At 42.3% G+C, this 17,563-nt stretch overlaps 1 protein-coding gene and 3 non-coding genes across 4 annotated transcripts in view; 1 reads left to right on the top strand and 3 right to left on the bottom strand.

The window, feature by feature from the left end:
• LOC126237533 (zinc finger protein 879-like) overlaps positions 1-17,563 on the top strand; it is a 388,958-nt gene that overhangs the window by 93,620 nt on the left and 277,775 nt on the right. The window contains exon 3 of the mRNA XM_049947716.1: positions 3,581-3,671. Coding sequence (XP_049803673.1) covers positions 3,581-3,671 — 91 coding nt within the window. The remainder of the gene's footprint in view (positions 1-3,580; positions 3,672-17,563) is intronic.
• Positions 13,667-13,740, bottom strand: Trnas-cga (transfer RNA serine (anticodon CGA)). Its single transcript has one exon. It is a non-coding gene; the product is annotated as a tRNA-Ser (tRNA).
• On the bottom strand, positions 14,573-14,646 carry Trnar-gcg (transfer RNA arginine (anticodon GCG)). Its single transcript has one exon. It is a non-coding gene; the product is annotated as a tRNA-Arg (tRNA).
• Positions 15,780-15,853, bottom strand: Trnas-cga (transfer RNA serine (anticodon CGA)). The gene has a single exon. It is a non-coding gene; the product is annotated as a tRNA-Ser (tRNA).

Below are 17,563 nucleotides of genomic sequence, written 5' to 3'. Positions count from 1 at the left end.
TATTTTTTTAGCAATACCCGTGGTTTGGAACATTAATACCCCCCCATGAACCATGGACCTTGCCTTTGGTGGGGAGGCTTGCGTGCCTCAATGATACAGATAGCCATACCGTAGGTGCAACCACAACGGAGAGGTATCTGTTGAGAGGCCAGACAAACGTGTGGCTCCTGAAGAGGGGCAGCAGCCTTTTCAGTAGTTGCAGGGGCAACAGTCTGGATGATTGACTGATCTGGCTTGTAACACTAACCAAAATGGCCTTGCTGTTCTGGTACTGCGAATGGCTGAAAGAAAGGGGAAACTACAGCCGTAATTTTTCCCGAGGGCATGCAGCTTTACTGTATGATTAAATGATGATGGAGTCCTCTTGGGTAAAATATTCCGGAGATAAAATAGTTCCCCATTCGGATCTGCGGGGACTACTCAAGAGGATATCGTTATCAGGAGAAAGAAAACTGGCGTTCTACGGATCGGAGCTTGGAATGTCAGATCCCTTAATCGGGCAGGTAGGTTAGAAAATTTACAGTTAGATATAGTGGGAATTAGTGAAGTTCGATGGAAGGAGGAAGAAGACTTTTGGTCAGGTGAATACAGGGTTATAAATACAAAATCAAATAGGGGTAATGCAGGTGTAGGTTTAATAATGAATAAAAAAATGGGAGTACGGGTAAGCTACTACAAACAGCATAGTGAACTCATTATTGTGGCCAAGACAGACACGAAGCCCACGCCTACTACAGTGGTACAAGTTTATGTGCCAACTAGCTCTGCAGATGACAAAGAAATTGATGAAATGTATGAGATAAAAAAAATTATTCAGGTAGTGAAGGGAGACGAAAATTGAATAGTCATGGGTGACTCGAATTCAAGAGTGGGAAAAGGGAGAGAAGGAAACATAGTAGGTGAATATGGATTGGGGCTAAGAAATGAAAGAGGAAGCCATCTGGTAGAATTTTGCGCAGAGCATAACTTAATCATAGCTAACACTTGGTTCAAGAATCATGAAAGAAGGTTGCATACATGGAAGAAACATGGAGATACTGACAGGTTTCAGATAGATTATATAATGGTAAGACAGAGATTTAGGAACCAGGTTTTAAATTGTAAGACATTTCCAGGGGCAGATGTGGACTCTGACCACAATCTATTGGTTATGAACTGTAGATTAAAACTGAAGAAACTGCAAAAAGGTGGGACCTGGATAAACTGAAAGAACCAGAGGTTGTACAGAGTTTCAGGAAGAGCATAAGGGAATAATTGACAGGAATGGGGGAAAGAAATACAGTAGAAGAAGAATGGGTAGCTTTGAGGGATGAAGTAGTGAAGGCAGCAGAGGACCAAATAGGTAAAGAGACGAGGGCTAGTAGAAACCCTTGGGTAACAGAAGAAATATTGAATTTGATTGATGAAAGGAGAAAATATAAAAATGCAGTAAATGAAGCAGGCAAAAAGGAATACAAACGTCTCAAAAATGAGATCGACAGGAAATGCAAAATGGCTAAGCAGGGATGGCTAGAGGACAAATTTAAGGATGTAGAGGCTTATCTCACTATGGGTAAGATAGATACTGCCTACAGGAAAATTAAAGAGACCTGTGGAGAAAGGAGAACTACTTGCATGAATATCAAGAGCTTTGATGGAAACCCAGTTCTAAGCAAAGAAGGGACAGCAGAAAGGTGGAAGGAGTATATAGAGGGTCTATGCAAGGGTGATGTATTTGAAGACAATATTATAGAAATGGAAGAGGATGTAGACGAAGATGAAATGGGAGATACGATACTGCATGAAGAGATTGACAGAGCACTGAAAGACCAAAGTCGAAACAAGGCCCTGGGAGTAGACAACATTCCATTGGAACTAGTGACGGCCTTTGAAGAGCCATTCCTGACAACACTCTACCACCTGGTGAGCAAGATGTATGAGACAGGCGAAATACCCTCAGACTTCAAGAAAAATATAATAATTCCAATCCCAAAGAAAGCAGGTGTTGACACATGTGAAAATTACCAAACTATCAGTTTAATAAGAAACAGCTGCAAAATACTAATGCAAATTCTTTACAGACGAATGGAAAAACTGATAGAAGCCGACCTCGGGGAAGATCAGTTTGGATTCCGTAGAAATGTTGGAACACGTGAGGCAATACTGACCCTACGACTTATCTTAGAAGAAAGATTAAGGAAAGGCAAACCTACGTTTCTAGCATTTGTAGACTTAGAGAAAGCTTTTGACAATGTTGATTGGAATACTCCCTTTCAAATTCTGAAGGTGGCAGCAGTAAAATACAGAGAGTGAAAGGCTATTTACAATTTGTACAGAAAGCAGATGGCAGTTATAAGGGTCGAGGGGTATGAAAGGAAAGCAGTGGATGGGAAGGGAGTGAGACAGGGTTGTAGCCTATCCCCGATGTTATTCAATCAGTATATTGAGCAAGCAGTAAAGGAAACAAAAGAAAATTCAGAGTAGGTATTAAATCCATGGAGAAGAAATAAAAACTTTGAGGTTGGCCGATGACATTGTAATTCTGTCAGAGACAGGCAAAGGACTTGGAAGAGCAGTTGAACGGAATGGATAGTGTCTTGAAAGGAGGATATAAGATAAACATCAACAAAAGCAAAACGAGAATAATGGAATGCAGTCGAATTAAGTCGTGTGATGCTGAGGGAATTAGATTAGGAAATGAGTTTTGATATTTGGGGAGCAAAATAACTGATGATGGTCGAAGTAGAGAGGATATCAAATGTAGACTGGCAATGGCAAGGAAAGCGTTTCCAAAGAAGAAAAATTTGTTAACATCGAGTATAGATTTAAGTGTCAGGAAGTCGTTTCGGAAAGTATTTGTATGGAGTGTACCCATATATGGAAGTGAAATGTGGACGATAAATAGTTTAGACAAGAAGAGAATAGAACCTTTCAAAATGTGTGGTGCTGCAGAAGAATGCTGAAGATTAGATGGGTAGATCACATAACTAATGAGAAGGTATTGAATAGAATTGGGGAGAAGAGAAGTTTGTGGCACAACTTGACTAGAAGAAGGGATCGGTTGGTAGGACATGTTCTGAGGCATCAAGGGATCATCTATTTAGTATTGGAGGGCAGCGTGGAGGGTAAAAATCGTAGAGGGAGACCAAGAGATGAATACACTAAGCAGATTCAGAAGCATGTAGGTTGCAGTAGGTACTGGGAGATGAAGAAGCTTGCACAGGATAGAGTAGCATGGAGAGCTGCATCAAACCAGTTTCAGGACTGAAGACCACAACAACAACAACAACAACAGCAACAACATGTTTTTAGGTGCCTGAGACTGCAGTATGTGTGTGTGTGTGTGTGTGTGTGTGTGTGTGTGTGTCGTCTATTTGTGGCGAAGGTCTTACTGGCTGAAAGCTTCATTTGTGGCAGTCTTTTTGTTGTGCTTATCTGCAAGTCTGCATCTCCACAATGTGGTGTGTACAACTTTCCTTTTCATAATATTGTTACATTACAGCCGGGATTTTCCATTTTTTGATTACATACATATTTGTAATTATAAAAGTGTTTTATTAATAATTGTGAAATAATTCACTAATGATGATGTGTGTTTCAGTATGATTCTCCCACTGAGACCAACGCAGAGCCTCCTGAATTTGTAGAGTGTGTTCTCTCTGACAGAGACATCAACACACACAATGAAGAAAGTGAGTATTTAAAAGTTGCTGCATAATTTTTCCTGTTTCTTATAAAAATGCCATTTAACACACTGAAAGGAATAAAAAATTGGAAGATGGTGGTATGGATGTTAATGATTCTGTAAAAAACATGAAAAATTAACAATATCTGCATTCTACCAAATGTCATTTCATTATGACTATTAAGAATAAATATTTTGAATGTTTTCTGTGCAAATGATTATGTGGTAATTTATTGCTGCAGGCTTTTTGTGTAAATCAGTTGCATAAGTATTTTGTAAGACATCTCCTTTGTAAACTGATGGCAGTTTCCTAGTATATTGTCAGTCTGTCACGTACTTTACCTACATTTAACACAATGCCCCTCTGAAAACTGTTAAAAAAGGTATGAGCACATGGGATAGGTCCACAGATATGGAAGTGGGTCAAAGAGTTCTTAAGTAATTGGACTAAGTACATTGTCCTTGGCGATGAGTGTTCATCAGATACAAGAGTATCGTTAGGCATGCCGCAGGGAAGCTTGATAGGGCTGCTGCTGTTCTCTCTATACATAAATGATCTGACGGACAGAGTGAGCAGCAATCTGCGGTTGTTTGCTGATGATGCTGTGGTGTATGGGGAGGTATATTCTTTGAGTGATTGTAATAGGATACGAGAAGACTTAGGCAAAAATTTTTTGTTGGTATGGGAGCTCTAAATGGACAAAATTGTATGTTAATGCAGATGAGTAGCAAAAACAGTACCATAATGTTTGAATACAGCATTATTAATGTGCTGCTTGACACAGTCATGTCAATTAAATGCAAATTGATATAAAATTGAACAAGTTTGTATGGATGGTAGTAGGGAAGATGAATGGTCGACTTCAGTTCATTGGTAGAATTTTTGGAAATTGTGGTTCATCTGTGAAGGAAACTGTGTATAGAACATTCTTGGGTGTTGCTCAAGTGCTTGGGGTCCCCATCAAGTTGGATTAAAGAAAGACATCAGAGCAATTTAGAGGCAGGCTGCAAGATTTGATATCAGTAGGTTTGATTGACATACAAGTGCTACAGAAATGCTTTGGGGACACAAATGAGAATCCCTGAAGGGAAGGTGACATTATTTTCAAGGAATACTATTGAGAAAATTTAGGACTGTCATTTGAAGGTAACTGCAGAACTATTCTACTGCTGTCCGTGTAAGGACCACAGAGATAAGACAAGGAAATTAGGACTCATGCGGTAGCATATAGACAGTCAACTTTCCCTCACTCTGTTTGTGAGTGGGACAGGAAAGGATACAAAGTGATTAGGAGTGCTACAAGGTACTCTCTGCCATGCACCGTAAAGTTGCTTGAACAGTATTTATGGACATATAGATTGAACCTATGGCATAGTTTCTTTTCATACCCCTACAAATTATTACACCCAGGTATCTGTACAAGTTGGCCAATTCCAACTGTGACTCCTTGATACTGTAGTCATAGGATACTGCATTTTCTCATTTTGTGAAGCGCACGATTTTAATTTTCTGAACTGGTAAAGCAAGTCTCCAGTATTTGAACCACTTTAGAATCTTACTAATTATTGGTGAAGCCATTTTCAGACAGTACTTCATTGTAGGTACCTGCATTGTTTGTTCTGTTACTGTTGATAATGTCTGCAACGTCATTAGTATAGAATGTGAATATCAAATTTCCCAACACACTTCACTGGGGCACACTTGAAGTTACTTCTACATCTGTTGATGAGTCTCCTTTCAAGATAATGTGCTGTGTCCTCTCTATCAAAAAATCCTCAGTCCAGTCATGAATTTCAGACTTGATAGCCAATATGATCATAATTGCAATAATAAGAATACATGTGACACTGTCTCGAATGCTTTTTTGGAAAGTAACAACTACTGTGTCTACCTTATTGCTTTAATCCATACTTTCAGTATGTCATGTGAGAGAAGTTTGAGTTGCGTGTCACGTGTTCGATGTTTTTGGAATATGTGCTGTTCTAAGATTCTAGAATAAATGGATGTCAAGTGCTGCTACCCTTGATGTAGAGGGGTGTAATCCTTGCTTTCTTCAAACTACTGGACATGGTTTTTTGTTAGAAGAATTTATGGGAGACTACGAAAGGAGCTAACTCTGTTACAAATTTGATATCAAATCTGACAGGTATTTCATCATCACTGATGCTAATATCTACCTCATTCACCTTTGCAGTGATGCGAAAATTTAATTGGGCGTTACTATTGGATTTTCCTTTGTAAGGGAATATTTACAGAGTTAAGTAGTTCTGTTTTTGCTTTGCTACCCTCTGTTTCAGTTCTTGTTTTGTCCATTATTGTCTGGACACTAACTTTATCACTAACACCCTTTACATATGACCAGAACTTAAGTTGCTTTAAAGTTTTCAGTTACATTGAAAGGTAAGTCTGGTGGTCAATAGAAGGATCCAGTTATAAGTTTATGCTGACCTTCGATTACTGAGGCCCGCCCTAAAGATCTGACATGCAGCTTCGGTGTTTCTCTCAGTGGATTTGAGTTTCTTGTCAATGGCAACAAATATACTAACACCAACCTATCCTGCTGTACACTGGTATTATGCAAGCTCCACTGCTTTTTTAGAGCTCTCCAAACCATGGAATTTTGTTGTGAATGCTTCAGCAGTTCATCACTACGATTGTAATACTGGGACAGAAATCACAAATTTCTTGAGTTTTTTGAGGTTACGACAATGAAAAAGCTTGAAAATATCATTAATGTGCAATAAATGAAGACAATATACATCCCAGATGAAAGAGACAACTAAATATATCCCATCATGTTCGTCATAATATGTGCTACAGTAACTGTCAATCATAAATGTCGATTTACTACAGAATGTGTTATGCAAAACAATCTTGCCTTCCAAAAATTCTCAAAAACAATTGATAGTTCACCTAGAGGTACACTGAAATTCAGTGTGAATGATTTGTAAATGAGGAGACTACTGCTAAAATTGTATAAAGTACAAATAAGGATTTGAACTGCTCCTGTACCACAAAATTTGTTTCTGTCCACTTACATACGAAAATACACAATATATCACAAGTCGAGCACAAGTTTTGATGGGGGTCAGTATAAAAAGCTTGTTTAAATTATACTTAATGTTTTTAGATCCAGGCATTTAAAGCAAAATTATCTGACACAAATGATTTTACTCAGACATGAAGCAAGTGTTGAAACTCAGCTTATACATAAATTCAGCTTATACATAAATAAATAAATATCTGATTTGCAGAGATGTTGCTTATAGCTGATTTTATGACACCTGCATTAACATGCCAGAGATGAACACTAAAGTGTCAGTACATCTCAAAAAAACAACATAAAATGTGGAGCATAACAAAGCACTTCTTCCACTTGTGTCAACTAGTAATGCACTTATGCGCAATGTCCTCAAAGATAAAAGAAGGATAGTTACTATCAAGTTTCCTACACAATAATAATCACTTATTGTTAGATCAATCCTGACCAGGTGCGACACAACACAAGGGTTTCTAAATGCATATTGGTTTAATAATTTGCATGAAATTATTAACATAATGGTAAACCACTGTTTTGGTTATTTCACATGTTCTGGCACTGAATGTATACAATTGGTTATAACAGGCACAGGGGTCAGTATAAAAAGCTTGTTTAAATTATACTCAATGTTTTTAGATCCAGGCATTTAAAGCAAAATTATCTGACACAAATGATTTTACTCAGACATCAGGATTGATCTAACAATAAGTGATTATTATTGTGTAGGAAACTTGATAGTAACTATCCTTCACTTTGCAAAGTGAGTGAACTTTATGTTTCATGTATTGATTCTTAATTCTAATTCTTGAACATTAAACGAGCATGAACATCTAGCTGTTGTCTTTTGAATCAGACTGGTAGGAATGAACAGTTAATAACACCTCTCCACTAAATGACTGCTGAGAATATTAATGTCGTCACAATGTAAGTTTTATTTCAGTAGGTTCAAAATGGTTATACTAAAAAATCAAACACCTTCTTTTCCAAAACTCTCTCGTCACTCATTGTTCATCATCCTTCCATTTAAATTACCTCAACAGACTTCATATGTTTTCATAGGAACACTGAAAAAGTTTTGCATTAGGGACAAAGAAATGATAAAGTTTCATTTCCAAAAAGAAAATTTGTTTCAGATTATTGAAAATGTTTTTGAAAGAGAAGAAATATACTGACTTATTAACCAAAAAATTCAGTTCACATATTTCAAGCTATTACACAACTGGTAAAACTCAAGTTCACAAAAACTTTACACACTGACCATATAAACATCTGCTTGCAGCAATAACTTTGCAATGAGCTGTCTGAGCTGCTGTGATTATAATCTTGTTGCATAGTCTTAACTATGTGCATTGCTTATTTCCAAACTTGGAAAGTATGGCATTAGGGGCAGTGCCCTAAAGTAGCTTAAATCATACTTATGAAACAGAAAGCAAAGAATTATCATTTCTTTAAATGGGGCAAATTATTATTCTGACTGGAAAAAAAGAATCTCAAGGTGTTCCACAAGGCTCCACACTAGGCCCAGTCCTGTTTATCTTCTGTGTTAATGACTTACCATGAAATATCAGCTTCTTGTTAGTTCTGTTTGCAGATAATATTTTTGTGTTAGCTGAAAATCAGGATTTGGAAAAAAAATTCCAAAATCTTTGATCAGTACTCTCAGTACCTTAGAAACTTGGTTTCAGCTAAATGGTTGAGTCTACTTATTGAGTACATAGCAAACAAAGTGAGCAGCTTTGCAGTTGCAGTGCAAATATTATCAACTACCACAGATATCAACACACAGAAAATAGCATATAGAAGCTACATTAAATACATTATTAGGTATGACATTTTTGTAACTCTACAAACATTGTATGGACACTAAAAATACAGAAAAAAATCATTCGAAATATATATACTGTAAATCATAAAGTCATCCACTCTGCCATTCCTAAGCTGTATGCATAGTGACTTCAGTATGCCGGACTGAAAATTTATTATAAATTACAAGGGAACAAGTTAATGCAGATGAATGTCCACTTAAATGGAAGCTGCATGAGGCACTGACACTAAAATGTTATTACTCAGTGGATGAACACATGCAAGTTGAACAGGAAGTTTGAACTGGATACATGTTACATATCCAAAAAAATTCAACAATGGAAAATCCAGGATGGAATGTAACAATATTATGATAAGAATAGACGAGATGCTGAGTCGCAGATAGGCACAACAAACGGCTGGAACTTGGAGGGGGAAGGATAGCAGGGTGGGGGTGGGGTGCGGTGAAGTGCTGCTCGTGGGAACATACAGGAATAAGATGAAGTGTGGGTAGGGCAGCTAGGTGCACTCGGGAGATTAAACGGAGGATGGAAAAGGGGGGGGGGGGGGTGTTAGCAGAAAAGGAGATAGGTAAAAAGACTTTGGATGCATTGGTGGAAAAGAGGCCTGTGTATTGCTGGATTGGGAACAGCGAAGAGGCTACAGGGTAAGGACAAAGACTAACAAAGGTTGAGGCCAGGAAGTTTACTAGAACGTAGGATATATTGCAGGGAGAGTTTCCACCTGTGCATTTCAGTAAAGCTGGTTTTGGTGGGAAGGATCCAGATGGCAAGGGCTGTGAAGTGGTCACTGAAATGAAGAATGTTGTGTTGGGCAGTGTGCTCAGCAATGGGGTGGTCCAGCTGTTTCTTGGCTACAGTTTGTCGGTGGCCATTCATGTGGATGACATTTTACTATTTGTCATGCTCTCGTAGAATGCAACACTGTGGTTGCAGTTTAGCTTCTAGATCACATGACTAGTTTCACAGGTAGCCATGCCTTTGATGGCACAGGTGATGCTTGTGACCAGGTGGGAGTAGGTGGTGGTGGGAATATTTATGGGTCTTGCATCTATGTCTATTACAGGGAAATGAGCCATGAGGCAAGGGGTTGGGAGCAGGAGTTGTATAGGGATATCGTGTAGATTCAGTGGGCAGAAGAATACGACTTTGAGCAGCAGAATACGACTTTGGGAGGAGTGGGAAGGATAGTGGGTAGTACAATCCTCATTTTACGGCACAGCGAGAAAACCCTGGCGGAGAATGTGATTCAGTTGCTCCAGCCGTGGGTGGTACTGAGTCACAAGGGAATGCTCTTCTGTGGCCGGATGGTGGGACTTTGGGAGGTGGTAGGTGACTCGAGAGATAAGTTACAGGAGATCTCTTTTTGTACAAGGTTGGGAGGGTAATTATAGTCTGTGAAGGCCTCAGTGAGATCCTCAGTGTATTTGAAGAGGGACAGCTCATCACTACAGATGTGATGGCGACAGGTGAGTAGGTAGTATGGAAGGGACCACTTGGTCTGGAGTGGATGGTAGTTGTTGAAGTGGAGGTATTGGTGGTGGTTGGTATGTTTGACATGGACCGAGGTACTGATGTAGCCATCTTTGAGGTGGAGGTCAACATCTAGGAAGGTGGTTTGTTGGGTTGTCTAGGACCAGGTGAAGCAAATAGGGGAGGTGTTGAGATTATGGAGGAATGTGTATAGGGTGTCCTCACCCTCAATCCAGATCCTGGATATGCCATTAGTGAATCTGTACCAGGTGAAGGGTTTGCAATTCTGGGTGTTTAGGAAGAATTCCTCTATAGATGGCCCGTGAGTAGGTTGGCATAGGATGGTGCCATGTGAGTGCCATTAGCTGTATCCCGGGCTTGTTTGTAGGTAATGTCTTCAAAGAAGAAGTAATTGTGGGTGAGGATATAGTTGGTCACGGTGATTACGAATGAGTTGTATGTTTGGAATCTGTCGAGCATTGGGAAAGGTAGTGTTCAATAGCAGTAGGCCGCAGTCTTTAGGGACGTTAGTGTAAACGTAGGTGGCATCATACTGATGAGCAGGGCACCATATGGTAAAGGAACAGGGACTGTGAAGAGTCAGTGGAGAAAATGGTTGGTATCTTTTATATAGGAGGGTCGGTTGCAGATATTGGGCTGAAGGCACTGGTCTATGAGAGCAGAGATTCTCTCACTTAGGGCTCAGTAACTGGCCACATTGGGGCAGCCTGGGTGGTTTGGTTTATGTATTTCAGGAAGCATGTAGAAGGTAGGAGTGTAGGGAGTGGTAGTGGCAAGGAGAGACAGACAGAGAGAGAGAGAGAGAGAGAGAGAGAGAGAGAGAGAGAGAGAGAGAGAGATTCCTGGGAGAGGTTCTGGGATGGGCCTGAGGATTTGAGGAGAGACTGGAGATCTTGCAGGATTTCTAGAATGGGGAAAGGGGTCACCTACAATTACTTCTCCTTTGAAGAGAAATAAAGAATGTGTTGACTAAATCAGAAGCTGGTTCAGCAGTTTTCCAAACACCAAATTGAACTGGGCTAGCAAGTTTGCTTCAGGCCTTAACATGTAAACACAACAGAGAAAAATGGTCTCCTAAAATCCAGTTTTCATCTTTTGGAAGATTTGTTGCATGCAAACATAGCTCGTGTTACATGCAATATTTTGCTGTTGGAAGTGGCCATCGATACACACAGACAGGTTGTCTGTGGTCGTGCTCACATAGAATCCTGCAAAATTGTTGTGTCTGCTGGTGGACCACATAGCTTCTTTCATTAGTAGCCCTGTCTTTGGTGGAGTAGGAAACCCTGTGACAGGGAGGAGCAGGTGGTAGTGGGGGGATCTGTGGGGCAGGTCTGCATCTGAGGTCTTGTACAGGGATACCAACTGATGGCAAGCGATTTGGAGGAAGGACGGACAATGTGGCTTGTTGGATAGAGAAGCATCAGGTGAAGTGAATGGAGGAGAAGGTATTGAGGTTCTGGAGGAATATGTGCAGGATGTCCTTACCCTTACTCCAGATCATAGAGATGTCGTAATTGAATCTCAAGCAGGTGAAGAGTCTGGGATTCTGGAAGAAGATAAAGCATTTCTATAGATAGTCGACAAATAGGTTGCCCTTGGCTGTGCCACAGATTTGTCGGTTGGTGATCGCTTCAAAGGAGAAGTAAATTTGGGTCAATTTAGTTGGTCGTGGTGAACAGGAAGGAGGTCATATGTTTGGAGTCAGTCGGGCATTGGGAAAGATAGTGTTCAGTGGCAACAAGGCCACGAAACATTGGGGATGCTTGTGTAGAGGGAGATGGCATTGACAGTGATGAGCACAGTGTCAGGAGGTAAAAAGACATGAACTCTAGTCAGTCAGTATAGAAAATGATTGATGTCTTTTTACATAGAAGTTTGGGTTATGAGCAATAGGCTGAAGATGTCGGTCCACAAGGGCAGAGATTGTCTCTGGGAGAAGGGGGGCCTGCAGTATCCACTTACAATGGGGCATCGTGGGTGTTCGACTTACATATTTTAGGAAGCGTGTCGAAGGTTAAGAGTGTAGGGAGTAAGGGGCTTATGAGGGAGACAGTCTCAGATATGAGGGTATGGGATGAATATAGGGACTAGGCGGACAAGTATGACTGCTGGCAGAACCTCTCAGCCAGGCAATCCCTGCAGTGCTTCATGCTTAACGATAGTGGAGGAGTGTTTGCCGAAGGTGAGATTATTGGGTCGTAATTGGTTTTTACGTGGAGGATAGCAGTTGTTTCTGTGGATGTGAGAGTGTTTCGTGTGTTGAGGTACTTGAGAAATAAAGGTGAGCTTCAGGCTGTTGTAAAGCCTTTAACAACACGTATCTTGAAGTCTACTCTGTAAACAGGTGCTGGGAAACAAATGATGACAGTGACAATGGCTCAAAAATCTGCACTTGTAAATTGAGCTGTACAAGTGTGTTCTCCACCAGGCTCACAACACTCTCTAAATCCGACAGAGCCATGTGCAGAGACTTAAAAGTCACCTAGATTAACGAACTTCTTGACAGCCAAAGAGAAATAAATTGATGTAATCCAAAATATGCAATCGCCAGTATCCCCAAAAAGAAAACTTATTGGCAAAGACTTTAAAAGAAACACTCCATAACCATCAAACTATGTTTCACTACTATTGTGTGCAAATCCAAACAAAACACACACAATGATTGTATGGTATTTGAAGTTTGCTTCAAAGAACCAACAAGTTTTACATATACATTTACACATATACACTACAAACCACTTTGAAGTAGACGGCAGAGGGAACTCGGCAAAGTACTACACATTACAGTTTGCGTTCGGGCGTATACAGAATGTGGAAGGAATGAGTGCGTAGGTGTCTCTCTGTGTGCAGTACGTAGTCTAATCGTGTCATAATATTCCTTATAGGAGTGCCAAGTTGGGGCTGAAGAATGTCTCTAGATTCTTCACCTATTACTGATTCCTGATATTTTGTTAGTAGGCATTTGTGTCAATATTCAAGAGCCTGCCAAAGCAAAAAGATTCTCGGGCAAATTGTACAATCTCGTGACAGGGTGTGTCACAGTTCTTCGTACACGTTCGTGAACCCCTGTTAGTTCAGTGTGGTATGGGTCCGTACAAGCAGTCTCCTTTGTAAACTGACTGCATTTCCCCAGTATTATGGCAGTGGACCTAGGTCTGCCACCCACCTTACCATGACTGAGCCCACGTGATTGTTCCATTTCATATCTCTACATCCTGTTACACCCAGATATTTGGATCAGCTAACAAATTATAATTTTGGATCACTCGATAATGTGGTCGTGCCAATGGCCTTGCCACAGTGGCAGTACTGGTTCTTGTCAGATCCCTAAAGTTAAGTGTTGTCAGGTCTGCCGAGTGCTGTCTGCAAGTGGGTGCACTCGACACTTGTGAGGCCAACTGAGGAGCTACTCATTTGAGAAGTAGTGGGTCCAGTCATTGAAGCTGACTACGGCTGGGAGAGTTGTGTGCTAATCATGTGACCCTCTGTGTCCACATCCGGTGATGCCTACTGGCTGACGATGAAACGGTGGTCAGTCCGTACTGTCGGACCTTCCGAGGCCTGTTCGGACTGTGTTGGAGAGAGATGATATAGTCGTAGGATACTACTTTTATTAAACTTCCTGGCAGATTAAAACTGTGTGCACCGACCGAGACTCGAACTCGGGACCTTTGCCTTTCGCGGGCAAGTGCTCTACCATCTGAGCTACCGAAGCACGACTCACGCTCGGTCCTCACAGCTTTACTTCTGCCAGTACCTCGTCTCCTACCTTCCAAACTTTACAGAAGCTCTCCTGCGAACCATGCAGAACTAGCACTCCTGAAAGAAAGGAAATTGCGGAGACATGGCTTAGCCACAGCCTGGGGGATGTTTCCAGAATGAGATTTTCACTCTGCAGCGGAGTGTGCGCTGATATGAAACTTCCTGGCAGATTAAAACTGTGTGCACCGACCGAGACTCGAACTCGGGAACTTTGCCTTTCGCGGGCAAGTGCTCTACCATCTGAGCTACCGAAGCATGACTCACGCTCGGTCCTCACAGCTTTACTTCTGCCAGTACCTCGTCTCCTACCTTCCAAACTTTACAGAAGCTCTCCTGCGAACCATGCAGAACTAGCACTCCTGAAAGAAAGGAAATTGCGGAGACATGGCTTAGCCACAGCCTGGGGGATGTTTCCAGAATGAGATTTTCACTCTGCAGCGGAGTGTGCGCTGATATGAAACTTCCTGGCAGATTAAAACTGTGTGCACCGACCGAGACTCGAACTCGGGAACTTTGCCTTTCGCGGGCAAGTGCTCTACCATCTGAGCTACCGAAGCATGACTCACGCTCGGTCCTCACAGCTTTACTTCTGCCAGTACCTCGTCTCCTACCTTCCAAACTTTACAGAAGCTCTCCTGCGAACCATGCAGAACTAGCACTCCTGAAAGAAAGGATATTGCGGAGACATGGCTTAGCCACAGCCTGGGGGATGTTTCCAGAATGAGATTTTCACTCTGCAGCGGAGTGTGCGCTGATATGAAACTTCCTGGCAGACTAAAACTGTGTGCACCGACCGAGACTCGAACTCGGGACCTTTGCTTTTCGCGGGCAAGTGCTCTACCATCTGAGCTACCGAAGCACGACCACGTACGATCCTCACAGCTTTACTTCTGCCAGTACCTCGTCTCCTACCTTCCAAACTTTACAGAAGCTCTCCTGCAAACCATGCAGAACTAGAACTCCTGAAAGAAAGGATATTGCGGAGACATGGCTTAGCCACAGCCTGGGGGATGTTTCCAGAATGAGATTTTCACTCTGCAGCGGAGTGTGGGCTGATATGAAACTTCCTGGCAGATTAAAACTGTGTGTACCGACCGAGACTCGAACTCGGGACCTTTCCCTTTCGCGGGCAAGTGCTCTACCATCTGAGCTACCGACGCATGACTCACGCCCGGTCCTCACAGCTTTACTTCTGCCAGTACCTCGTCTCCTACCTTCCAAACTTTACAGAAGCTCTCGTGCGAACCATGCAGAACTAGCACTCCTGAAAGAAAGGATATTGCGGAGACATGGCTTAGCCACAGCCTGGCGGATGTTTCCAGAATGAGATTTTCACTCTGCAGCGGAGTGTGCGCTGATATGAAACTTCCTGGCAGATTAAAACTGTGTGCACCGACCGAGACTCGAAGTCGGGACCTTTGCCTTTCGCGGGCAAGTGCTCTACCATCTGAGCTTCCGAAGCACGACTCACGCCCGGTCCTCACAGCTTTACTTCTGCCAGTACCTCGTCTCCTACCTTCCAAACTTTACAGAAGCTCTCCTGCAAACCATGCAGAACTAGCACTCCTGAAAAAAAGGATATTGCGGAGACATGGCTTAGCCACTGCCTGGGGGATGTTTCCAGAATGAGATTTTCACTGTGCAGCGGAGTGTGCGCTGATATGAAACTTCCTGGCAGATTAAAACTGTGTGCACCGACCAAGACTCTAACTCGGGACCTTTGCCTTTCGCGGGCAAGTGCTCTACCATCTGAGCTACCGAAGCACGACACACGCCCGGACCTCACAGCTTTACTTCTGCCAGTACCTCGTCTCCTACCTTCCAAACTTTACAGAAGCTCTCCTGCGAACCATGCAGAATTAGCACTCCTGAAAGAAAGGGTATTGCGGAGACATGGCTTAGCCACAGCCTGGGGGATGTTTCCAGAATGAGATCATCACTCTGCAGCGGAGTGTGCGCTGATATGATACTTCCTGGCAGATTAACACTGTGTGCACCGACCGAGACTCGAACTCGGGACCTTTGCCTTTCGCGGGCAAGTGCTCTACCATCTGAGCTACCGAAGCACGACTCACGCCCGGGCCTCACAGCTTTACTTCTGCCAGTACCTCGTCTCCTACCTTCCAAACTTTACAGAAGCTCTCCTGCGAACCATGCAGAACTAGCACTCCTGGAAAAAAGGATATTGCGGAGACATGGCTTAGCCACAGCCTGGGGGATGTTTCCAGAATGAGATTTTCACTCTGCAGCGGAGTGTGCGCTGATATGAAACTTTCTGGCAGATTAAAACTGTGTGCACTGACCGAGACCCGAACTCGGGACCTTTGCCTTTTGGGGGCAAGTGCTCTACCATCTGACACCTGACCGGGTGTGAGTCGTGCTTCGGTAGCACAGATGGTAGAGCACTTGCCCGCGAAAGGCAAAGGTCCCGAGTTCGAGTCTCGGTCGGTGCACACAGTTTTAATCTGCCAGGAAGTATCATATCAGCGCACACTCCGCTGCAGAGTGAAAATCTCATTCTGGAAACATCCCCCAGGCTGTGGCTAAGCCATGTCTCCGCAATATCCTTTCTTTCAGGAGTGCTAGTTCTGCATGGTTCGCAGGAGAGCTTCTGTAAAGTTTGGAAGGTAGGAGACGAGGTACTTGCAGAAGTAAAGCTGTGAGGACCGGGCGTGAGTCGTGCTTCGGTAGTTCAGATGGTACAGCACTTGCCCGTGAAAGGCAGAGGTCCGGAGTTCGAGTCTCGGTCAGTGCACACAGTTTTAATCTGCCAGGAAGTATCATATCAGCGCACACTCCGCTGCAGAGTGAAAATCTGATTCTGGAAACATCCCCCAGGCTGTGGCTAAGCCATGTCTCCGCAATATCCTTTCTTTCAGGAGTGCTAGTTCTGCATGGTTCGCAGGAGAGCTTCTGTAAAGTTTGGAAGGTAGGAGAGGGCCGGGCGTGAGTCGTGCTTCGGTAGCTCAGATGGTAGAGCACTTGCCCACGGAAGGCAAAGGTCGCGAGTTTGAGTCTCGGTCGGTGCACACAGTTTTAATCTGCCAGGAAGTTTCATATCAGCGCACACTCCGCTGCAGAGTGAAAATCTCATTCTACTACTTTTATTGTTTAGTGAAGTGCATAATTGTTCTTTTCTGTACATTTAAATCAAGTTGCTTGTGTTTGCACCACTTTGAAATATTATCCAAATTTGACTGATAATTTTTTTTTTTAATTTTTTTTAATTTTTTTTTTTTTTTTTTGCATTTTCTTCAAAGTATAACATTATTGATAACTGAATCACCTGCAAAATCTCTGAGAGTGCTGTTAATATAGTTTGCAAGCTCATTAATAGACAACACAAATAGCAAGGATCCCGACACAGTTCACTGGGGCGCATTGGAAGTTACATCTACTGCCATCTCTCTGTCTGAGGTAATGTGCCGTGTCTTCCCTACCGAGAAATCCTCAGTGCAGTAACAAGTTTTGTTTGATAACCCATATAATCGTAGTTTCGTTAACTGTTGGTATGGTACCAAATCAATTACTTTTTGGAAGCTAAGAAATTTTGCATCCAGCTGATTGGATCTTGGATGTCACGCTGGAAATGTGAGAGTTGCATCTCATGTGATCAGTGTTTCCAGAATCTGTTTTTATTAGCATACAGGAGGTTTTCTATTAGAGATGCCTCATTATGTATGAGCTAAGGATATGTTCTAGGATTCTACTACAGATAGATATTGATGAGATAGGAAGATAGTTTTGTGGATCACTTCTGCTTTCCTACTCGGAGA

Source organism: Schistocerca nitens, chromosome 2 (assembly GCF_023898315.1).
Source record: "Schistocerca nitens isolate TAMUIC-IGC-003100 chromosome 2, iqSchNite1.1, whole genome shotgun sequence".
NCBI lineage: Eukaryota > Metazoa > Arthropoda > Insecta > Orthoptera > Acrididae > Schistocerca > Schistocerca nitens.
This window is presented reverse-complemented; position numbering and strand designations above follow the sequence as displayed.